Source organism: Budorcas taxicolor, chromosome 14 (genome assembly GCF_023091745.1).
Source record: "Budorcas taxicolor isolate Tak-1 chromosome 14, Takin1.1, whole genome shotgun sequence".
Lineage (NCBI taxonomy): Eukaryota > Metazoa > Chordata > Mammalia > Artiodactyla > Bovidae > Budorcas > Budorcas taxicolor.
The window spans coordinates 5,321,962-5,347,541 of NC_068923.1; the positions used below are offsets into that span (position 1 = coordinate 5,321,962).

A 25,580-nucleotide genomic window follows, 5' to 3' on the forward strand; every position below is an offset into this window, starting at 1 on the left:
GTTTACTAAAAAATATTTTTCCCTGAACTAGCGAAAGCCAGCAGTGAAGTAAATCTACCTTGTTGGTGTCGTTTTGATATTAGAATGGCAGTTGTGAGAAAAATTGTGAAGTACCACATGATTGAAGCATGGTGGCCTGGATCTGTCTTGTGGAGGGAAGTGTTTTATTCCTCTAGTCTTCAGAAAACACCTTTCTGTAAGGTTCCTTTGAGGATGGACTTTGATAGTAAGAAGTGTACTTGACTTAAAGCAGTAAAGATAGTTAAATATAGTCTCATAATTCCCTGTAATTCCATGTAATTCCCTGGTGGCTTAGCCAGTAAAGAATCTGCCTGTAATGCAAGAAAGCTGGATGTGATCCCTGGGTCAGGAAGCTCCCCTGGAGGAGGGAATGACAACCCACTCCAGTATTCTTGCCTGGAGAATCCCATGGACAGAGGAGCCTGATGGGCTACAGTCCATGGCTTGCAAAGAGTCAGACATGACTGAGCAACTAACGCTTTCCACTTTCCATGCAGAGTATGGTTTCTGGACCAGTAGCGTCAGGACCTCCTGGGAATTTGGTAGAAAAGCAAAGTATAGGCCTTACCCAAGACCTAAGTGAGTCAGATTCTCTTGGGGTGGGATCTAGAAACCTGTGCTTAACGAAATGTCCTCTTGATTGTTAGGTGTGTTGAAGTCTGGGAAACAGCATAGTAAGGAAGAGATGGCTGGTTCCAGAAGAGCTTGGCAGTGCCTCTGTGTGGAGATCATTGTGACCGTGTGCACCTCTTGATGAAGGGTTATCTGGGCACTGTCTGTATGTGTCTATTATTTCGCATGATGGTACTCCATGCTGTGTAACAGACCACTGTGTGCTGTCTCTCCCAACATCCTGTTTGAATCTTGAAAGGACTTTAACATTCTAATTATCTAATGTTTTTAGGCAGTCCACTGGTTAGGACTTTGTGCTTTCACTGCTGAGGACAAGGATTCCATCCCTGATCAGGAAACTAAGACCCGACATGCCGTATGGTGCCACCCCAAATTTAAAAGTAATAAAAATGTCCCATGTAAACATTTTCTTGGTCCTTCCAATAAAAGCAAATGTACATTTCACCTTCTTAGTATTTAGCAGTTGTTTAGTTATTGTGGTTTATTACTGTACCTGGTTGAAGGCACTTTGGGGCAGGGGAAGTTCGCAAGGGAACGTGTCCCAGAGATACCACAGAAAGGTACTGCTCACGGTTACAGTAAATATCATATGAAAGTACAGGGGAATTATCTTTCGGAGAGGTCAGCCAAAGGCAACCTGACTCTTTCGCAGATGTACTTGGAGAGTAAGAAAGTGCCAGTTCTTAGCAATTGTTATAAAATCTTATGCTCAGCACATCTTAATCCTGCATCCCCCTGCTGGTGTTTGAGTCAGAGACTGAGGAGCATCAGCCCAGGTAAACACTGGAACACACTCTCCTGACCAAGGGGAGGAGGAACATAGGGCTGGGTATGTGAAGGGATGGGATGAGGAATTTGGAGGTGAAGGAGAATAATCAAGCAGAGAACATAAAGTGCCTCATAAAAGGGGTGTTTTAAAAAATGTCTCTACATAACTTTACCATATTGAGTATTTGGAAAATAAGGATCAAGAAAAGTTCAGCATTAAATGTACACGCGTTCTCATCACATTTTGACACTGACCTTGGTTCAGAGACGTGTATTCTCACATAGAAGTTATTGGGTTTTGCTTTTTTCCTTCAGTTTGTAAATTTGCCTCAGGAGTCAGGTCCAACCTAAAAAAGTTTTTGTTGTCTGAATCTGCTAAATCTGACGTGTGTACTCTATTAAGACCTTAATGGTAAAAAACTGTTTTATTTTGATCTGTTATTTGCAGAGCAAAGATGGTCGACCTTTGCCGGCAAGGGATAGACGCGCCTTAAAACAATATGAAGAAAGGTTACGAACACTTCGGAAAAGAGAGAGGCACTTAGAATTCATTGAAAATAGCTGGTGGACAAAATTCTGTGGTGCTCTGCGTCCCCTGAAGGTAAATGGAGTTTTACAGAATTACGCTGTCACTCTTCCAAGTTTATGTGGAACTCAATCTGAGAGATTGAGTTCTTGTGGAAGCATTTCAGTGTGGCGCCTAGAGCATGGGTTTTAGAGTTAAAATCATCTGGTTTTAAATCGCAGCTCTGGTGCCTGGCAGTTTGGGTAAGGTGCATAACCTCTCTGAGCTTTATTTACTCATGTGTAATGTAAGTGCTAGAGGCTTGAAGAAACTTAAAATATAGGTAAGTAATGTAGTATGCTTCTAGTTTTACAACTTTGTACTTTTCTATAGGTGATCTGGGACCCATATTAGAACTTTTTCAATCAGATAGATTTCAGTATTCAAATTGAAAATTTCAACAGAATGTGCTTCATTGTCTGGTGGCATGTTTCTGAAAATATGTACAAGGTATTAAGATGAAAAACCATTAATTTCCCTTTTTTTGAAACCATCATTTGCTAGCCTTAAATTCTTCAGACTGTGGTCTTCCTCTCATAATTCAAAAGGAAATGGGGAAATTACCTGACTGCTTACCCTAAAAAGCTCCTTTTCTAAAACAGTTCTTCAAAAACATAATCAGTTAGATCTACTGTGTATCACTTTAAAACTGTTGGTTAGAATCAGTTTCTTTTTAAAGACTTAACCCTATTCTCCTTCCCCAAGGTGATTGTTTCATACCACCAAAGGTATAAAGAAACTGTGCCCACCCTTAACTTAATTTTAAATTGTTTATATATTAGCTTCTTTATAGATATTTATAACCTGGTCACTAACATTAGCTGCCTTGTTTTAAATGCTCTGTGCCATTTCACTGTACCTGTGTTTAGAGGGACTTCCAAAGCTTTATAAAGTGTGCAGAGTGATTTCACCAAATGTAGGCTGTGGATAGAGAAGATCCACATCACTGCATAAAGCTGGGTGTCCTCCCAGGCCCATCGCATCGGGCCCCAAACAGTAGCTGATGTCCTTCTGTCACTGAGGTTAACTTTCACATGTTCTATGGAATCGTGGAAGGTACAGACTTTGTCTGGCCTTGGCTCAACTCAGTGCTTCTGAGGTTCACCCGTGTTACCGCATTTCTTTTCAGCGGTTCATTCTGTTTTCTTGCTGAGTACCGTTCTGCTGTGTCTGTATCACAGCTTGTTTATCCATTCACCTGCTAATGGGGATTCAAGTTGTTTCCAGTTTGAGGCTGTTATGATTATATGCTGATGTGAATATTTGTGTACAAATCTTTATGTAAACATTTATACATTCCTTCATTTTTCATTTTGTTCTTTTGAATCTTTTATTTTATATTGGGGGTTAGCAGATTAACAGTGTTGTGATGGTTTCAGGTCAACAGTGAAGGGACTTATTTTTCTTTTTGTTTGTACCTCACTTTTTCTAGTTTTTTTAAAAATCTATTTTTACCTGGGGGAAATTGCCTTACAATATTGTGTTTGTTCCTGCCATACAAAGACGCAAATTAGCCATGGAACTCAAGGAAGAAAATTAGTTTTGAGTTGAGTCTTACAGAAATAAGCATTTAATTAGAATAAGTTAATGGGTCCTTAAAATAGTGTTTATATACAATACTGAGCACATTTCTAAACATACAGTCTTCATTACTCACTTGATTAAACTTGCCCTCTGACAGATGCACATTCTTCTAGTATATACAACTAATTGGCCTGGATAACCTAAAGCTCCTGATGCACCTCTTGTTATATTTATACCTCTTATATTCATATAGAAAGTTGTAAATTCATATCCATAGTTGTATCACTTATCTTTTCAGGCTTTTTTGTGGTAAAACATATAGGACATATAATACACCATCTAAACTATTTGTTGATGGGCATCACATTCACAGTGTTGGACAATCCTCACCACTGCCGGTTTCCAGAACCTTCATCATCTCTAATAGAGCACTCAACAGTAACTCTCCATTCCTCACCTCCACCCCACTCCAACCCCCCTGAAACCATACGTCTCAGATTGGGGCTTGAACCCACTGTCTTTTACCTGAGATCACACACCTGGTCTCAGGACTTAATGAAATTCAGGTTCTTGATGTCTCGTAGCAGAAAGAATTGAGTGAGAGACAAAGTGATAGGTAAGAAGTGGATTTATTTAGAGAGATACACATTCCATAAACAGAATTCAGTCTGTCTTAAAAGCTGAGAACGGTGCTGGGAGAAATATACTCCTCAGACAGTGTGGGGCGTCTCAGAAGGTGAGAGGCCCTGAAATATGGAGTGGGTGGTTTTTATGGGCTAATTTCATAGGTTAATGAGTGGGAGGATTATTCTAACCATCTTGGAAGGTGTGGGAATTTCCAGGAGTTGAGCCACCACCCACTTGTTGACCTTTTATAGAATTGTCATGGCATTTGTGGAGTGTCGTTTAGCTGATGTATTACAATGAGCATATAATGAGGCTTCAGGTCTACTGAAAGTCGAATCTTCTGCCCTCTCAGACCTAGTTGGGTCTGACCAGGTTATGTTGTATCCAACACTCTGACTTCCTTTAAAGATGGTACCCTTTAAAGGTTGTACTCCTTCCCTCCTGATTCATCTGCCCAGCTCACATCCCCTAATGACCTCTATCCTGCTCTCTGTCTCTCTGAGTTTCCTGTTGTAGGTACCTTATGTAAGTGAATTATATATCCTTTTATGTCTGGTTTATTTGACTTTACATAATTTCTTCAAAGTTCATTCATGTTTTTGATGTATTGAAATTTCATTCCTTTTTAAGGTTGAATAATATTAATTTTGTTTTTCCATCCATCATTTTGTTTATGCATCCATCAGTTGGTAGACATTGAGTTTTTTCCAGCTTTTGGTTATTGTGAATGGTGCTTTCAAGGTAATTGGTGTACAAATACCTGTTTGAGTCCCTGCTTTCAGTTCTTTTGAGTATCTGTCTCGAAATGCAATTGCTAGATCTTGATCAGTTCTGGTATAACTTTTTGAAGAACCTACTATTTTCCACAGTGACTGCACCATTTTACATGCCCACCAGCAATGCACAATGGTTCTAATTTATCCATATCATTGTCAACACTTATTTTCCTTTGTTTTGATAATAACCAACCTTATGCATGTGAAGTGATATCTCATTATGGTTTTCATTTGCATTTCATTTGACTAGTGACATTGAGCATCTTTTCATTAGACTGTTGGCTTTGTATGTTTACTTTGGAGAAATGCTTATTCAAGTTTCATTTTTAATATTCTGAATGTTACTCCTTATCAGATAACATGATTTGTAAATATTCTCCTATTCTTGGCTTGTGTTTTCACTCTGTTGATAGTGTCTTTTGATACACAGATTTTTAATTTTGATGATATCTGATGCACTTTTTTCTTTTGTTACCTGTGTTTTACGTCATATCCAAAAAATAATTAACAGATGCAATGCCATGAAGATTTTTTTCCTTAGAGTTTAATAGTTTTAGCTCTTACATTTAGATCTTTGCTCTATTTTGAGGTATTTGTATATGGTGAAGGGTAATAGTCTAATTTCATTTTTTTTTCATGAGGATGTCTTCTTCCCAGCATCATGCTTTGAAAAGACTGTTGTTTCCCCTTTCAATGACCTTGGCCCCCTTGTCAAAGATCATTTGAGCATATGCATGAGCATTCATTTCTGGAGTCTTTTCCATTGGCTATATGTCTGTCTTTATGCCAGTACCATACTGTTTGGTTGCTGTGGCTTTGTAGTAAATTTTGAAATAGAGAAGCGTGAGTCCTGTAACTTTGTTGTTCTTTTTCAAGATTGTTTTGACTGTTTGGGCTTCCTTGAAATTCATATGAATTTTAGGATGACTTTTTCTGTTTCTGCAAAAAGACGAAAAAAAAAGGTCATTATGATTTTGGTAGGGATTGCATTGTATCTGTAGAACACTTTCAGTAGTATTGTCATTTTTAATGTATTAAGTCATATTACACCATAAATATGGGCTGACTTTACATTTGTTTATGTCTCATTAAATTTCTCTCAGCAGTGTTTTGTTGTGGGGAAGAAAGAAATGTTTTTCTACCTTTCTCAATTCTTCTCTCTGGTCTAAGAATTAAATTGACATGAGACAGGTTAACAGGAGAATTTCAAACAAAAATTTGATAACATGTATACACTGGAGAGACTCAGAACTGAATAACTTCTTAGTCTTAGGAACTAGACAGCACTTCAGCAGTATGCTTGGGGACTATTTTAAACAAGAAAATTGCCAACAGAAAGTACAAAAATGCAAAGAATGTAGCAGTAAATAGTCCACTTACAGGATACTTGTTTGTAGTAAGAGAGTTGAAACAAGAAAGCAAGAGTATTGCCTGGTTCACACTCAGCTCGGAATGTGAGCATCGGGAACTTAGAATTTTTACCTCCTTGTATGTATCTGCAAGGTGGTGCAGTAGTCAAGAATCTGCCTGCTGATGCAGGAGATGCAGGTTCGAGCCCTCTGTCAGGAAGATCCCCTGGAGTAAGAAATGGCAAATCACTCCAACATTCTCACCTGAAAAATTGAATGGACAGAAGTAGTCTGTTGGGCTACAATCCGTGGGGTCACAAAGAGTCAGACATAACTGAGAGACTGAGCATGCATGCACAGTGTATTTTCAAAAGACCGCTAAGAGCCGTGTGTATTGATTTTAAGGCCATAAATAAATTTTAGTGAACAGTAGGTTTGTAAATGCAGAATCCACAATGAGAATCAGCTATAAGAAAAACAACAACAAAAGACCTCCCAAATCCAGCAAGTTTTCTCTCCAGCTCTTACTACAAAACTTTGTGTTAAACAAAGACAATCTGGGAAAATTTTGGTAGAGAGAAGAGGAAATTTGGAGATGAGCTTGTGATTGATCTTAAACCCCCAATCTTAGGTGAAATAAGCCAATCATTAAAAGACAAATACTGTATAATTCAACTTTTAAGAGGTACCTGGAAAACCCTGGTGATTTTCCAAAGGTTGGGGGCCAGGAAGTCTAGGGAGTTCTTTAATGGGTGCAGAGTTCCAGTTTTGCAAAATGAAAAGAGATTGGTTAGCAAAACAGTGTGAATTAATTTAACGCAACTAAACTGTACACTTAAAAATGTTTGAGATGGTAAATTTTATGTTATTTGTATTTTACCGCTATTTAAGAAGCAAGAAAACAGAAATGACAAAAAATCAGATAGAAATAGAGTTTAACTCAGGGCAAAATGGGAGGAAAATACACTTAATTTTAGAAATGAAAACAAATTCACAGTGTGTCCAAAAGAGAAAAGGATCAAATAAAATTCAGTAAGAGGGGGCATTTGAAGAAAGGCAGAAGGATAACCAAGAGAAGGAAAAGGAGATGAAATAAAGAAATCCAGAAGCGAGCGTTGGAATGGAAGAGAAAGAAAAACTTACATATGTGTAGGTTTCCATGCAGTGGCAAAACAAAACAAATTAGCAGAATATTTAAAGGTATAATACCCCCCTCCCAAAATAAAAAACCTAAAATAAATAGACATGAATCCACATGTCATGAATATTGTATATCATGAATAGACAGGAAATAGCTACTTTGTACCTGGGAAAATTTATGTGCAATTTCCTGGTAAAACCTACTTCAGATTTAAAGAAAATCCTTAAGATTTCCAAGCAAAAGGATCAGCTCACAAGGGCAACATTATTAGACTTAGACGTCTCAAGAAACATACAAAGCTAGGCAGGAATGGAAGAACATTAAAAAAATAAAATCTCAATGAAAATGTGTGAACTAACTGAAAAAAAAAAAACGCACAATGTGATAGTTGTGAGTTAAGTTTTACTGGGTGCGAGATGAAGACTAGCCCGGGAGACAGCTCCTCAGGTAGCTCTGAGGAGCTGCTCACAAGAGGTGAGGGAAAGTCAGTATTGTATATGATTTTAGTGAAGGGATGCATGCAGTCAGGCACACATGTTGGCAGAAGGTTATTGGCCAGTTATGAGGAGCAGAAGTCAGCATTAATGATTTTAGTGCTAGATCTGAAGAGATGTAAGATTCAAGCTCATACAGTTGTCTCCTGAAAATACCTAACTCCCTGAAGGCCTGTTCTGCCCATTTTCCTGGATCACAGAGTTCCTCACTCCTGGTCTCCACCCTGAAGCCTTCTCAGGGGGTGTTGAAGGTAGGCAGCTGCAGTGGTTTGTGACTTAGTCCTTGCAGAGACTGATGGCAAGGGCCCACTTTTAGTTGGCAGAACCAAGGAATTTGTATTTAGCCAAAATATCCTTTAGAAAAACAGTTTTTAAACATTTAAGAACTCAGGGGGTTCTGTACTGATGAGCTCTTGTTGAGAAATCCCCAGTTGCCAAGTTCTGGCCTATTAAGAGGTACAAAAGTGAACATCAGCAAAAGGACTATGGTGAACATTTAGTATTGTGTGAAGAGAAGGTGTGGGCTGGGGCAGAGAGTGAAGCACAAACGTGTGCTAAGGAATAGAAATAATTAAGAAGGGAGACAAAGAAAATAGAATTTTTCATAGATTACTGTGTAGGCAGTAGGTAGGAGTTGAACACGTAAGAACCAATATGTGTTCTTTACTAAACCAATACATTGTTTAATAAAGGAGTGAATAAGAACATGGGGGCTAGGAGCATTGGAAAATTCAAGTACACGAACAAAAATATAAACTTTCTTAACACAAAAGGACTAAAAATCCAGGAGCAAGGAATTCATATTAGCTGGAGAAAGAAACACAGGAAATACATACATAGTTATCAAACGAGATATTTTCTAAACTAAATGTGTTAGTCACATCAATAAGTGTGAATGGGACTTCCGTCTGGTCCAGTGGTTAAGACTGTGCTCCCAATGCAGGCAGCACAGGTCTGATAACTGGTCAGGGAACCAGCTCCCACATGCCACAGCTGACGACTTCACATGCCCTACCCAAGATCAAAGATCTGAGTGCTGCAACGAAGACCTGGCACAGCTGGATGAATAAAGACAGAGAGCCTCCGTGGCAAGAGTCGGAGAGATGTGGTCAAGTGTGAGAGAGAGACACTTTTATAACTGAGCTGCCATTACTGACTTGACAATGGAGGGAATGTGAAGAGGGATGCACACAGCCTCGGGGATTGAGAGGCTCCCAGCTGATAGCCAGCAAAGAGGTGAAGGTCTCAGCCCTTACCCTCAAGGAGCTTGATTCTGTTCCTCAGACTTGATCATCTCAATCGATTCATCTTCAAGTTCAATGATTCTTTTCTCCTGACCGGTCAAATCTGCTGAACTTTCCATTTTGTTTTCTAGTGAGCTATTTGTTTCAATTACTGCATTTTCATCTTGAGAAATTCTATCTCTTTGTTGATATTCTGTATTCAGTGAGATATTGCTTTCAATTTGTTTTAGTTCTTAAGAAACGCTTTTCTTTAGTTCTTTCAGTTCAGTGCACTCACTCAGTTGTGTCCGACTCTTTGTGACCCCATGGACTGCAGCACACCAGGCCTCCCTGTCTATCACCAACTCCTGGAGTTTACTCAGACTCATGTCCATTAAGCTGGTGATGCCATCTAACCATCTCATCCTCTGTCGTCCCCTTCTCCTACCTTCGATCTTTCTCATCATCAGGGTCTTTTCAAATGAGTCCAATCTTCTCATCAGGTGGCCAGAGTTTCTGAGTTACAGCTTCAACATCAGTCCTTCCAATGAATATTCAGGACTGATTTCCTTTAGGATGGACTGGTTGGATCTCCTTGCAGTCCAAGGAACTCTCAAGAGTCTTCTCCAATACTACAGTGCAAAAGCATCAATTCTCTGGTGCTCAGCTTTCTTTATAGTCCAACTCTCACATCCATACATGACTGCTAGAAAAACCATAGCCTTGACTGGACGGACCTTAGTCGGCAAAGTAATGTCTCTGCTTTTGAGTATACTATCTAAGTTGGTCATAACTTTTCTTCCAAGGAGTAAGCGTCTTTTAATTTCATGGCTGCAGTCACCATCTGCAGTGATTTTGGAGCCCCCCCAAAATAAAATCTGCCACTGTTTCCATTGTTTCCCCATCTGTTTGCCATGAAGTGATGGGACCGGATGACATGATACTACTAGTTTTCTGAATGTTGAGTTTTAAGCCAACTTTTTCACTCTCTTCTTTCACTTTCATCATGAGGCTCTTTAGTTCTTCTTCACTTTCTGCCATAAGGGTGTTTTTCTGGAACTCTCTTGCTTTTTCGATGATCCAGCGGATGTTGGCAATTTGATCTCTGGTTCCTCTGCCTTTTCTAAATCCAGCTGGAACAGCTGGAAGTTCACAGTCCACGTATTGTTGAAGCCTGGCTTGGCAAATTTTGAGCATTGCTTTACTAGTGTGTGAGATGAGTGCAATTGTGTGGTATTTTGAGCATTCTTTGGCATTGCCTTTCTTTGGGATTGGAATGGAAACTGACCTTTTCCAGTCCTGTGGCCACTGCTGAGTTTTCCAAATGTGCTGGCATATTGAGTGCAGCACTTTCACAGCATCATCTTTCAGGATTTGAAATAGCTCAACTGGAATTCTATCACCTCCACTAGCTTTGTCCATAGTGATGTTTTCTAAGGCCCACTTGACTTCACATTCCAGGATATCTGGCTCTAGGTAAGTGATCACACCCTCATGATTCTCTCGGTCGTGAAGGTCTTTTTTTTGTACAGTTTTTCTGTGTATTCTTGCTACCGCTTCTTAATATCTTCTGCTTCTGTTAGGTCCCTACCATTTCTGTCCTTTATTGAGCCCATCTTTGCATGAAATGTTCCCTTGGTATCTCTAATTTTCTTGACGAAATCTCTAGTCTTTCCCAATCTGTTGTTTTCCTCTATTTCTTTGCACTGATCTCTGAGGAAGGCTTTCTTATCTCTCCTAGTTATTCTTTGGAACTCTGCATTCGAATGGGTATATCTTTCCTTTTCTTCTTTGCTTTTTGCTTCTCTTCTTTTCACAGCTATTTGTAAGGCCTCTTCAGACAGCCATTTTGCTTTTTTGCATTTCTTTTTTTTAGGGGGATGGTCTTACTGCCTGTCTCTTGTACAGGGTCATGAACCTCTGCCCATAGTTCATCAGGCACTCTATCAGATCTAGTCCCTTAAATCTGTTTGTCACTTTCACTGTATAATCATTTGGGATTTGATTTAGGTCATACCTGAATGGTCTAGTGATTTTCCCTACTTTGTTCAATTTAAGTCTGAATTTTGCAATAAGGAGTTCATGTTCTGAGCTACACATATTTAAAATAGTGGCTTTAAAGTTTTTGTCTTATAAGTTCAGTGTCCTCAAGGACTTCCTCAAGTACAGTGCCTATTGATTATTTTTTTTTCTCTGTATTAGCCATACTTTCTTGCTGCTTTGCATGTCTCTCTCTCTTTCTTTTTTTTTAAAGTTAAAGCATGAGAAATTTTAAATAGCATAATGCAGTAACTCGGGAGATGAGATTCTCCCCTGGATTTTCTGTTATTGCTTTTCATTGTTTGTTTAGTGACTTTTATGCATGCTATGAAGTCTGTTTTCTTTGTTGTTGCAGTCACTGAAGTTTCTCCTTGGTTGGTTTAGTCAATTATTGGACACAGATTTTCTTAAACACCTAGAATCCGCAAGTCTCCCAGCCTTGCTGAGGGGGCATATGTTAGGGGAGACGTGACTTCAGCACTCAGGATGCACAGTACTACCTTAGCCCACACTTCCTGCTTGTGCAGACAGAAGCTCAGGGTCGACCAGAGTGCAGTTAGACTTCTCCTTATATTCCTGAACATACACAGGGCCTTCTTCATTCCCAGGAATATATATAAACTCTTCAGAGCCCCTGTGAACATCTCATTCCTTATGTTTCCATTTTAATCTTTTTGGTAGTTTGTTTTTTGCCTGATATTGACTCGCTCTTATGGCCATGAAGTTCACTGGTTCCTGGGAAAAAGGAATTTTTGCACTGTATGAGCTCCATTTCAGGCCAGACACAGTCTTTCAAGTGGGATCTTCCATGTACCTTCCAGGCAGGTCAGGTAATGGCAGTTCTCTGGGAAGGAGACTGAAAGAGCCCCAGCCCCTTCTGCTTCCTCAGGTGGCTGCCCAGCTTACAGAGAGGAAGGGTTGGTACTAGAGCAAATCAGAATGCCACAGTGTTCTGTGCTATTACTGAGAGCTGTTTTGTTAAATAAATACTCCTGGATTGTTGCATGCTTCTGGTTCATTTTCAATGTTGAAAAAGTTTGTTCTGACAGTTTATACTGGTTTGTAAATTGCTTTTAAGGGGAAAGGATTTTCAGAGATTACTACTCTGTTACTTTTACTGATGTCATCTCTTTGGCTTAATTATTTTTTCAAAATTGATATAATAGCTGGTGTGGAATATGTAGCATTTAGGTCAACCCAAGGTGGTCACCACTGACTTGATTCTGTAAGTACTACTAACTTAAGTTCTCATATTTAAATATATTTAGTTTCCTTGGTCTTTATAAAACATTTATCTTTTTAATATTTTTCTTTGTTTTGTTAAGTAGCCATGGTTAAACCGTCATGACTCTGGCTCATTCATCTCAGCAGACTGGGGTGTAGTTAAAGCTTTTCTCTTCTTTCCTTCTCCATCAGGCACCCAGGCCAGGGCAGTGCTGATTTCTCCCACTGTCTGTGTCGTGCTCCTTTACTGCTTGACTGCTTGCTGGCATTTGGTGTTGGCACTACCTCCTGCTACAAGCTATTTGCTGTCAGCAGGCTGCTGAGAAATAATGTTTCCTCAGTGTATGGATATTGGCTTCAGTTCTCCTGGATATAGTGCTCAAACCTGGTAGAAAAAGATTGTGTATGTTCCTTTATACCTGCTACTAATAATCTTCTGTTCCTATAAAGGAGTCACTTCAACTTACTTAGCAATGAAATGTTTTAGAGTAAATGCTCATGTGAAATCCCAGTATATAAAATGGATCTATGCAGTATATTTTGAGTGATGGCTATACCCTTTTTGGTCCTCTTGCCAAGCTGCTTCTTCCAGTGAGCTGTAAAGGTGCTCTTTCAGAACCAAAGAATTCCCTAGAACACAACCCTAAGATTTATGTCCAGATCTATCTTTCTGTGCTGGGTAGGATAATGTGTTATTATTCTGCTTTTCTTTTATCATATCAGAATTCTAAAATATTCTTCAATGATCATGTGAAATAAGATGAAAAATCTCCCTAGCATTCATAATGTTTTCCATCTGTTTCTATCAATTCCAGGCAAAGGAGAAACCAAAACAGTTCAGTTCAGTAGCTCAGTCATGTCCAACTCTTTGCAACCCCATGGATTGCAGCACACCAGGCCTCGCTGTCCATCACCAACTCCCGGAATTACTCAAACTCATGTCCATTGAGTCAGTGGTGTCACCCAACCATCTCATCCTCTGTTGTCCCCTTCTCCTCCTGTCTTCAGTCTTTCCTAGCATCAGGGTCTTTTCTGATGAGTCAGTTTCTCCCATCATGTGGCAAAAGTATTGGAGTTTTAGCTTCAGCATCAGTCCTTCCAATGAACATTCAGGACTGATTTCCTTTAGGATGGACTGGTTGGATCTCCTTGCAGTCCAAAGGACTCTTGAGAGTCCCAAACATAGATTTCATCATTTTTATTCTGAAATTTTATTCCTTAGGGACACAGTTCCAATCATTGTTTTCCTGTATACAGCTCATACATATCCTTCATGTCTCATACATATCCTTTCACACTGTCAAGTTCATACTTAGAGTATAAGGAAGTATATTCCATCGATTACATTCTTAGCACATTTTTCCACAGAGGTCGTTTTATGTGACATTTCCTCAGTGCTGTTAGTACTCTATTTCAAAAATAATACTAGCAATATAGACTTTTCTAAAGATGTAATGTAATTTATTTATAGAATGTGAACTGTTGACCCATGAACAGCTTGAATGGTTTGAATTACTCAGGTCCACGTACACAAGGATAATTTTCCTTAGCCCGTGATACAGCACTCTGCCACCCACACTTGGGGAGCTATGTGGATATGGAGGAACTGCGCGTGCAGAAGGCTGACAATGAGCTCTACACAGATTTTTGACTGTCTAGAGTGTTGTCCACGGGTCAAATGTGTATCTCATTACTTCTGTGAGAAAATGTTACAAGTTCTCTGTTTTAGCAACAGGTTACTATAACCTGATGAGTTTCTTGGTTTTTGTTTTCTGTGTATGTGTATTAGTCTTGATATAGTTCTCAGTTAACTTCTTGTATTTGAATATAAGTCGGTAGGAACTTTTATTTGACCTAGCAAAGAGTCTCACTTGTTTACTTACCAGTGAAGACTTTAAATGCTTTTTCTCTTCTGTGTATTTGTTCTCGGATAGTCTCATGATGAAAATTTAGTGACATATACCTAGGATTATAGACTAAGTTAAAATGTATTTTTAGGTCGTTTTTTAGATCATTTTCACATGGTATCGACTCCTATTGAGCATAATGGTTTTGTACTTTTAATATCAACTTTTGGAAGTATATTTTAATGATTTTTTTTTTTTTTGCTTTTAGATCATTTGGGGAATATTTTTCATCTTTGTTGCATTGCTGTTTGTAATTTCTCTCTTCCTGTCAAAGTAAGTACAGTAGACACATTTTCTAAAGCACTTAAACATCTCCTGTGATATTATACATTTTCCTTGCTGAATTCCATTAATGTAGCCTATTCATCTTAAGTAGCTATTTTACTTGAAGTGTTCTACAGCATTAACTCAAAGAATGACTAAAAAGTCACAATAATAGACAGTATTTTTTTGATCTATATCAATTGAACAATATCTGTAAGATATTTAAATGATGTTTGATTTGTTATTTGTGGTTTTCTTGGACTCGGTTGAATGTACTTGCTCAAGTTATGATGTTATTCTTTCTAAACTAACAGAAAATGTGATGGTATAATGTGTAAATTCACTATATACTTTGTTATAGCTTGGATAAAGCTCTTCATTCAGCTGGAATAGATTCTGGTTTCATAATTTTTGGAGCTAACCTGAGTAACCCACTGAATATGCTTTTGCCTTTACTACAAACTGTAAGTAAAAAAAAAAATCAGTCATTTTATACTTTAGCAAACACACTGTCAGATTATTATGGTGACAAACCTGTTAATGCACAATATATGCTTGTGCTCTCTGTTAATTTGGCTTTTTATTTACATTTAACTTCTACATTGATATGTTGTTCTAAAAATTATTGTATTGATGTATTACTGAACTCTTAAGTTATGTATTATTTGAATTGGAGATACATTTAAACTTAGGGTGAACTTTTCCAAGCATTCTTTCATTTTGCCTTTTAATGAAGTCTTTTATTCCATATATAAATGTAATTTTTAGTTTAATTTATTACAGGATTTTTGTTAGGATGATAGTGTTGAACAATTTGGTAATAATTTGGTAGTTTGCTTCTTGGAGGGTTTTTTTTTTTTTTTTTGTATTATCATAGTAGCCTGATCAGGGTTGATATTTTAAACATTGCCAAATATGAATAATGAAGTTTCACTTAATTATATTCAATGCATGACTCCTGGAGCCCTTACTGTTTGTGTATTAAGTTTAATTTTATCTTTTTTCAGGTGTTCCCTCTTGATTATATTCTTATAACAATTATTATTATGTACTTTATTTTTACTTCAATGGCGGGGATTCGAAATATTGGCATATGGTTCTTTTGGATTAGAGTGAGTATATGTTATAATTTTTATTTTTTCCATCATTTTGTATATAACCTCCATTATTGCAAATTATCTTAGATTTATAATACAGAAGTTATAAATATCTTGATACCAAAATGGTAGAAGTACTAGCCTTTTCACTTTATGTTAACATAAAAGTGCTCTTAGTCCAGAGCATGCATGCTCAGTTGCGTTCAGCTCTTTGTAACTTCATGTACTGTAGCCTCCAAGTCTCCTCGGTCCATGGGATTATCCCACCATGAATACTGGAGTGGGTTGCCATTTCCTCTTTCAGGGGATCTTCCTGACCCAAGGATCGAACCTGCATCTCCTGCATTGGCAGGTGGGTTCTTTACTGCTGAGTCACCTGGGAAGCCTGTTTGTCTAAAGCAGCAGTTCTTAAATGGGGGCAGTTTTGCCCTCTTGGTATATTTGGCAAAGTGTGGAGATGTTTTCAGTTGTTATAACTAGGAAGCACTACTGGCATCTAGTGGGTGGAGAGCAGGGAATCGGGTCAGCGTCCTGTATTGCACAGGCAGCCCCACAACAAAGACTTGCTTATCCAGCCCAAAATAGCAGTGCTGAGGCTGAGAAGCCGTGGTTTAGAAGTTCTGTTATTTTCCTTAGTGTTTGACTGTAGCCCAACTGCATTGCAGCACAACTGGATACACTATAGTTCAAAATATGGCCCTGTGACTGGGAGTGAAAGATTCCTGTGCTATTGGAGAAAGGGTTATTTTCTTCTTATTCTCATTTTGATATTAAAATGAGATATATCACTTCATACTTCCAGCTGTGTGTAAAATGCAATTAACTAGTGGCTTGAACTAATGAAAAACTTCCTGCTGTGGGAAATTTTTTAAATCTAGCATTGCTTCAGCAACTTAAAAACATCAAGTCTAATATCTCTGTATTTATTCCTCTTGGCTTCTCCCTCATGGTTGAGATATGGCTGCTTCAGCCCTCTTTATCCCATCTGTGTACTGTGAGGAAGAGGCAGCTAGGAGAAGGGGTGACAGAGGGCATGGCTTTCCCAGAAGTCTCCCACAGACAGCTTTCTTTCTGATGCGTAATGTTTTATCACTACCAGCCACTACTGGGCATAGGGAAGCGGGAAGTGTGCATTTTTAGGTGATCATGTCCCATCCAGAATTAGAGTCCTGTTATTCTATATTGTACTATTATATTCAGTCGAGTAGTAAAGCAGGGAGGTGCTGTCTCAGTCGCTAAAGTGTGCTCTGTCATTGAAATGAGAGGCCTGTCACCAGGCTTCTCATATCTGCTCCCACATGTTTCAGTTTCCATCCATCCATACAGGCTGCACATGGAAATAGCTATAGTCAGATGGTCATAAATTACCAGAAACTAGATGATAGTTTTATAGTTGAGTATAACATGAGGATGGGTTTCCCAGATGGCGCAGTTGATAAAGAATCCGCCTACCAATGCAGGAGACACAAGAGACACAGGTTCGATCCCTGGGTCAAGAAGATACCTGGAGGAGGAAATGGCAGTCCACTGCAGTATACTTGCCTGGGAAATCCCATGGACAGAGGAGCCTGGCAGACACAACTAAGCAGGCGCGTGGGTGCATGTGTGCATGCACGCGCGCATGCACACACACACAATATGAGGATATCATGAGTATTTCATAGAAATGAGTACTTAAAACATGACATGTTTGTCCTTTGCAATAATATATAGAAAACTATAAATATATTACTAATACTTAGAGTTTAATCTCACTCTTTTAACCTGTAGATAGAATTAGACATAGTTCACCGTTCTTAGCTCTATGAATTTCTAACAGATGCTGTTACATAATAAGTTTAGAAGATTCTTTGAAACAAACCATGAAAATACTAATTTATTTCTCTAGGTGTTGAGTTTTTAAAATAAACATGAATCTGAATCTGAAAGCTTTACAGGGAAAGAATTGTCTTTGTTATTCTTATAGTTATCTGGAAGGATTAAGAAATCTTAGTATTTATTTTGGAAAAGGAATTGGTGGATTGAACTGCATTCATTGCCCCCTAACAAATGAGCAAGACCCAGTGCCTTCACATAAAATGAATTGCTGAAATAGCGTCACTGTGTTTTTCCTTCCAGTTGTATAAAATCAGAAGAGGTAGAACCAGGCCCCAGGCGCTCTTATTTCTCTGCATGATACTTCTGCTTATTGTCCTTCACACTAGCTACATGATTTATAGTCTTGCTCCCCAGTATGTTATGTATGGAAGCCAAAACTACTTCATAGAGGTAAGTACAAACATTAAAAAATTGTCATTATGTTGACATTTTAAAGATAGTAATACCTAAAACCAAATTTAATTTGTGAAAGCTAGCATAAAATATTAGCCCATCAAATTAAATTTAATACTGCTAAAACTAGTTGTACATTCCATTGTTGGGCATATTTACATTTGTTTCATACAAATTCTTGTTAAAAATAACACTGAATTTCATAATAGTTGTTCTTAAATGGATCCCATGCTGCCAAACTGCTGAGCTTTATCTCAGCACTTTACTAGAACTCATAATATTTACTTTAAAGTACTATTTTAAGGAAGTTTATTAAGATGGCTCCCCAAAACGTTTTGGTGAGCAAAGAGCAAAAAATGTCTGCTTGTTGGTACCATGAATCCCATAGGAGAGACTTTATAAATGTTTTATTTGTGGGTAGTTACGTTTTCTCGTATCCTGATGGGGATCCTCTTACCTGTTACACTGATTCCTTGGTGTTATCTTTCAAAAGCCACCTGTGATTCCTGGTTGTAACTGGAGAGCTAGTTTGAATATTTTGAAAGTTTAAAATATTTTGATGATATCTAGTTTGGCCTTTATTTAGTTTCCTTTTCCTAAAATATCTCTTGCTCTGCTTTCTAATAGTTCAAATCAAATCTGTGTTTTAGGGCCCAGTTCAAGCCTTACTTTAATGGAATCTTTCATTATTAATCCATTCTGCCCAGATCATTCTTTTTTTATCCTTCATTCTTTCTTTAACATGTAATTAGTAGTTAGTTCATTGAGAAATGCCAGTAGTGTGAGTGGATCAGAGATAAGACACACATCACAGCAGAGGTACACGGATGACCCAAGTTTGGGAAACACACTGCTAAAAGATCACCTTAGTCATTCTTTTCATTTCTTATACCTTTTATTATCTTCTTGCCTTATCCCCTGCACCTAGTTCTCTAGCTCATGTTATGAAACATTCTTCTGTGAATGGATGAAATAAGATCATGCTTTTGCATGGATAAACGGTATTCTCTTCTTGTTCCACAGTGGAAAACCAAGGGCTGTTTTCTCTGGGCAGAAGCTCCATTGATTAACACAGGGCCTAAACATTGTTGCAAGAAAGCCTTAATGTCAAATTTACCATGAATCTTTTTATTCTAATTGAAATTTTACATAAAATTTACATTTTAGAATATTAGCCAAATGTGATTTAATAGAAAACAGGGTATGAAGTTTATAATGTGTCACTTTTTAATCAAAATACATATGTTAATATAGTATTTACCTTTTAACTATATCATTTTTTAGAGCAATATGACTTTCAATGGCCATAGAGGCAATTCAACCCTTTCTGTGCCAAAGAGATGTGATGCAGATGCCCCTGAAGGTAAAGCAGCTTATATCACCTTTCTTAGAATTTATAACTGTGTAAGAAAAGATTTGTTTTGAATTTTGGTGTCTTAAGCATTTGATACATTTTTTTTCATATGTGGTGACAAAGGAGCTTTGTTAATAAGAAGAAATTGGTCTCTTCAATAGAATTTCTTGGTGATATAATGATTTCCATTAGGGAGAGGATCATTATAAATTAGTTACCCTTGAAGAACAAAAGGTGGTTATTATTTACCATACTTACTGGTATAATAAGAAATCATTCTTAAATGCCTTTTTTGTTATTTTTAAAAAATTCAAGAGACTTTTGGTAGAATCTATCATTTTTAGGACTGAGAACAAAAGTACCTATGACCTAGAGCAGCTTTTAACCCATCCAACTCTGGTCACTTTAGTTAATAAAATAATAATAAAGTTAATGATGACAGCAGTTAATGTTTAAGAATGTGTAATTTTGAGCCAGACATTGTAAGTTTTTCCTGTGTATTCTGACAAAAGCTCTGAGATCTGTGCTCTTCATCTCTGTGAATTTTGAGAGGGTCATTTTTTTTCTGTCTTCTGTTTGCTAAGATGGTTTTCTTTTCCTCTTACTATTATAGCATTCTTTCCTGATTAAGGATTCCAGATTTATTCTTTCAAGATATGCAAAATATTTTTTCTACTTTTGCCTTCAAAATGCTTTTATTCCAAAGTAAAGTAATATGTCAGATATATTTCTTGATAAGTCATTGAGGGGTTCCATTATGAAAAAGATAAATTTGGAGTGTTTTAGCAGAGTCAGCTCTAGAATGTTGTGGAGTAACAGGTACAGAATAGGTACAGAACACTGGATGGCCCGGTGAGGAAGCAATGAGCTCTACCTGGAGGTCGCTGTGGGCTTGTCAGAAAGAAAGGCTTCAGACGGGATGCCAGGGCCACCTCTCCAGGTGAGAGGAAAATCCAGGGAAGGCTGCCCCAGGCGGAAGAACACAGCGCACACATCAAGTTACCTTCGACCGTACAGTTTTGTGTTCAGACAGTTTAAAACCATTATTATTGTTTTGTTGTTAATTGTGGAGGTGTAAGGGGTTAGCGGAAAGAGGAAATGGGGTTGCTGAGTTAGAACTCAAATCAGAAAGGTCTGGGAAAGAGCCAATGGATGGTTTTACACAAGAAAGTGGCAACTGTGGTCTGGCTTGTTTTCAGTAACTTAAATTACAGAAGAGAGAGAATGGATTTGAGAAATTGAGACCAGAGCATAGAAACCACTTGGGAGAGGGTGCCAGGAGGAATAGTTTACAGTAATCCAGGAGATATGGTAAAAGCCTGAAGCAAATGGTGGTCTTAAGTGTGAAATGAACACAGAATTGAGAGAAGATCTCCTCGCTTGGATCTTGGGTCTTGAAGAGTGGTAGGGGAGGCAGAATATTTTGGAGTGGCCTCTAGTTTCTGAATAATATGGTAAATTTTGGTATCACCAAGCTGAGGTAAAAAAAGATACTAAGATTAAGGAAAAAAGTATAGATACTGCTTAGCTGACTTGAGATGGAGATTTCACGGGCAGTTGGATGTTTACAGAATGAACTCAGAGGGCAGAGTGTGAGGAGCCTGGAGACCCAGGCAGGTGGGTGACAGAACTATGGGGGAGTGAGCAGAAAGAGGAAGGAGAGGTGTGAATGCTGGAGGCGAAAACTACGTGCAGTGAATAAAAGGGAATATAAAGCACTGAAATTCTTCATAGAGCTTGAGAGGGATTGGATGGAAACTAGAGAAGGTATGCTGCATCAGCAGAGAATCTTTTTTTTTTCTTTTCGTTTTAAATGAGAGGAGACTAGGGATGATGAGATGAATTCATGGAGCAGGAAAAGTTGAAGGAAAATATGCGAAAGGATGAATGATGAGCCAATGTCATCCTGTTCTGGAGGAGATAGTAATTAGAACATCAAAGAATGCTTTAGGTAGAAGGAAGGATCCTTCTTTCTCTAGATTGCAAGGAAGGAGGCAACAATATGAACTCAGATAGTAATTTCATAGTGAGGGTGAGCAGGAAGTTCTCTGTGATTGTCTCATCTTGCTTTGAGGTGTAATTTCAGTCATTTGCCGAAAATCATGTGGGCCACTGGGCACAAAACTAAAGAAAGTGGCAGAAGTTTTGCTAGGTGAACAGAGAAGGATCTGACTGGAGATAAGTTAGTGATAAATGAATATATGCCAAGGGGCAGAGATGAAATTATCTGTCTGTAGTTTTGCTGGACGTGTCTGCACAGCTGGTGCTCTTCTCCATCAGAGCCTAGGCTGTCTGGGGAGATGATTTGAAGGACTGGAGGAGGATGAGAGTCAGAGAAGGAAGAGACCAAGTGCAAAACAAAGTCCAGGGTGCAGGGCAAAGACGGGAAGAGACCAAAACTGGGAGGAAAGAACAAGATCAAGAGATGAGTCAAAACAAATATCGAGGGAAAGCAAACACGGAGAAGAAGTAATAGTAAAATGTTTCTGTTATAAATTAATTGACTTAATTTTCCAGGTCTGCTTTGGTAGCAACAAAGACACTTTAATCCCAGATTTTTAACTTTAAATGCACACAGCCCCACCCCCACCCCACACACACATCATAAGTAGAGTTGATAAGTGAAATGCTTTGGGTTGTCATTTTTTGCTAAGTGAGAATAGAATGAAAAATTACTGTTGGGTTGATTTGTAATTTTTTGAGAGGGCTCTGATCTTGAAGATCTAAAATAAGTTCTGTTTCTTTAGATTCTTACATGATTGAAACCTTAGCAGAACAGGTCAAACTTTCAAAATCAAGTTGCGCTGGTAAAGGGGGCTTTAAAATGCCCCTGTATTGTTGAACTGAATGAATTTGCGAGTTATAGATCAGTAAGCTTTAGTTAAATGATACACTTGGCCATAACTTTTATATGAATCCCATTTGGTATTTTGTCTTTTTCAGTCTAGGAAAAAGTGTTTATAGTGGTTTAAGTGACCTCCTTTGAATTGTTAAATATTTTTCTAAAACATTTTAGTTGATTTATGCTTTGAAATGTTACTTTGCAGTACAAAACATACCCTTTAGATTTATGGATTTATCTCTCCCGATATTTTGTCTTTGTTCTCTACCAAATCTCTAAATGTCAGATTGCCAGTGCATGCTGGGAAGAGGATGGCAGAAATACACTGGTTATATTTGGGGTGTCAGGGTAGTTTTCTTAAGAGAGTAAGAAAAAACAATGATTGGCTATAAGAGAGCTCTCCCTGCCAGATTCAAAATTAAGCATGCTCTGGGTACTGCCACTCATAAAGGAGATATTAACCCTACTAATTCATATATATGCAAGTGAAAATCACTGTTTTATACATTAAAAATTTTAATAATGGAGAAAGATGAAAGAGCAGCTCACATGAGATTTGACACGTGGGGTGGGGCTGGGGTGGAGTGTGTGGTGAAAGACTGATCGCGCAGTGTCCCTTTACTGTGGACTAGGAAACCTCAGCTTGCAAGAGGAAAATCAGCACTTTGTCACTTGTGACATTTTGGTGAGCACTTTAACTTGTGTAGATGATATAGTAATAGAAATACCCCACAAGGCACTTGGTGTTACCTTTGTTATGCACCTGTTGCAAGTAATAGTTTTGGAGAACAATTTTTTAATTTAGAAACAAAAAACTTATAATTTATTGTGTTGTACTGAAAATTATTTCTGAGTAAAGATAATCTTGCTAGAAAGATGTTAAAGCAGTGATTTTTCTAAAACACGCATATATTGATCTCTTACTAATACTGAGTACATTTTAGAGACTTTTTTTCTTAAGTAATATTGCATTCATATATGAGGTGGTCTGGCATTTTTCAAATGTTACAATGTTTGAGAATTAAAACAGTCATCTAAAAATAGTTAAGGTTTTTGTGTTTAAAATTATCTCTTAAAGAATAATTTAGCAGAGTTATAAACAATGCCTATCATACCATGTTTACAAAGTTCTCTTAAAGCAACAATTTTTAAAATTTATCCTTTCACATAATGCATTGTTTATAAGTTCTAAGTGAGCCACCTGAGCAAATTAGAAATCCATTTTTAGGTTTTTATGCAGTTATGACAAAAGGACTTTTACATTTTTAGTTTTATGTTCGTTAAGTGCTACTTAATCTAATAGACATTAATACATGCACAGTTTATATGCTAGTGTGAGTAAAATAGTTAAACACAGAATTATGAAAAGTAATATAAACATGCAGAAATAGTTGAGTCTGGATAGGAGGGTGAATGATCAATCTCCCTTTGTGGTCTGGCAGAATAGAGTACTGGGTAGGTTCTCAGAAAGAGAGACAGCATCAGAGACATATACACAGCCCCTGCCTTTGGAAAGCAAACAGCCTAATGGATTTGGATATGAAAATAAATAATATTAATAAAAAAGTAAATGGCATACTGTAATGAAATTGCAGGCAAAATGCTGTGGGAAGGCAAAGGAGGTAATGGTTTTCCCTACAGTGTAACATTTTACCTGGGCCCCAAAGTGCAAGTGAATCTAAATGAACAAACAAAACAGTGGAGGCTGTACCAAGCACAGAAGGAACCTGTGTTAATAAGACATAAAGACAAATTTATTTGGCCTGTTATGGAAAAAGTATGTTGTGGCAGGAGCATTGAATGTTTCGGAAATACAGAGAGGGATGAAGCAAGATTATATCTTTCCAAATGACCATTTTTAAAAATCTGTGAACCACAAGTTTAATTTCTGCCATCCTGTTTAATTATTTTACCTTTCTTTGACGTGAACTTGTCTTATTTGGACAGTATAGTACCTAGAAATGTGATGATCTGTATAAATCAAGCTTGATTTTTGTGGGATGTTCTGGTTAAGTATATTTGTTAATGTATATAGCCAGCCTTAAAAATCATTAATCTATGGTTTTAGGATATAATTTCACTAGGACAAATGGTTAAGATGACTTAAGTTAACTGATGATGCTAAAATAAAAACTGATGTGTTAAACTAAACTACATGAATTACAAAAAGCTGAACAGATTTAAAATTAAAGAGCTAAAGCAGAGTTATGATTACATGTACTAACTACAAAGGGAGAAGTAAGAATGATATTGAATAACTAAGATAATGTTAGAGAAAAATTAATAAAGTAAAATGTGCATACTTTTACTCTATGTACTTACTTTAGAGAGTAGTTGGATACTAAGTTTTGGAGTAAACAAGCCCATTATCAGGGAGGGCCTCAAAATACATTCTATATGAATAAAATGTATTTACCATGCTGTTTTGCTTTTGTCATTAGTAAAATCAAGTAGACTTGTTTTCTCAGAACTTCAGGTACCTATCCTTCTGCAGACTTTTCTCTGAAATACTACGTCATCTAAGATAGTATGTCAGTTCGCAGCTGGAAAGAACCAGCTGTGAGAGTGGGATGATCATGGCATGTTTTCCATGAGGTCAGCCAGGAGGGCTCGATCAGGAAGGACTGTCTGCTGGCCGGCTGGGAAGAGGGCAGACTTCAGGGGCCTGGCGAAAGAGGGAAATCTAGCTAAGGGTTACTTAAGTCAGATCAACAAGTCGCTTGTTCTGATTGATCAGTGTGGACAAACAGCTCAGCTAATCTTTCGTGAAGCGAAGGCTGAGAATGTTGGGGGCTTGTGTCTAGTGGCTGTTTTGCAGGTAAACAAAGGGGTGTCCTAGAGCCTTCTCTATATCATAGGTTGTATCCTTCTTCATACCAAGCCTTTGATACCTGGTATGTATCTTATACTTAAGGAACATTTTAATTCAAACACTAAATTTTCATTAAGTAACTTAATGTGACAATTTAAGTAAGTTAAAGGTGAAATATAGTTCTACTAAAGTACTGCTTCAGTTTTTAGTTTAAATTAATTAAAAGTGTGTAATGTTAGAAATTTTGTCAAGTGCTGAAAAGTCTCATGTTTCCAGTGGGTGTTACGTTGGACAGCACAGTCTAGAGCCTGTGTGTGTGGTTGGCATCTCATAGGAAACAGAGCTTCTTACAAAGTGAAGCCCCTCCCCCTCCTGAAGATGGCACCATCACGTGAGGGTGAACCACAAGTAAAGTTAAATATATTACTTGCAAAATATGGAAAGCAAAGTTGACCTTAGTGTCAAGAACAAGGGGAAAGAACCAGACTCCTAAGAAATTGTAGCTGCAGACTAGCACTTTGCAGCTATGCAGGCCAAATGCACGCCAGCAGAGTGAATTTGTTTCACTGCAGTTTCAGACTGGCAGGCAGTAAATGGTGCAAGGAAGTATAATTCTCACAAGAGGAGCGACCTTAATTCTTGGCTTCA

General features: G+C 37.9%; 1 protein-coding gene across 2 annotated transcripts in view; it reads left to right on the top strand.

Annotated features, from left to right (window-relative positions):
• Window positions 1–25,580, top strand: part of LMBRD1 (LMBR1 domain containing 1) — a 136,138-nt gene that overhangs the window by 89,932 nt on the left and 20,626 nt on the right. For both annotated transcript variants that reach the window (XM_052651685.1, XM_052651686.1), the window contains exons 9-14: window positions 1,871–2,023; window positions 14,501–14,565; window positions 14,918–15,020; window positions 15,564–15,668; window positions 17,772–17,921; window positions 19,209–19,287. In XM_052651685.1, coding sequence (XP_052507645.1) covers window positions 1,871–2,023; window positions 14,501–14,565; window positions 14,918–15,020; window positions 15,564–15,668; window positions 17,772–17,921; window positions 19,209–19,287 — 655 coding nt within the window. The remainder of the gene's footprint in view (window positions 1–1,870; window positions 2,024–14,500; window positions 14,566–14,917; window positions 15,021–15,563; window positions 15,669–17,771; window positions 17,922–19,208; window positions 19,288–25,580) is intronic.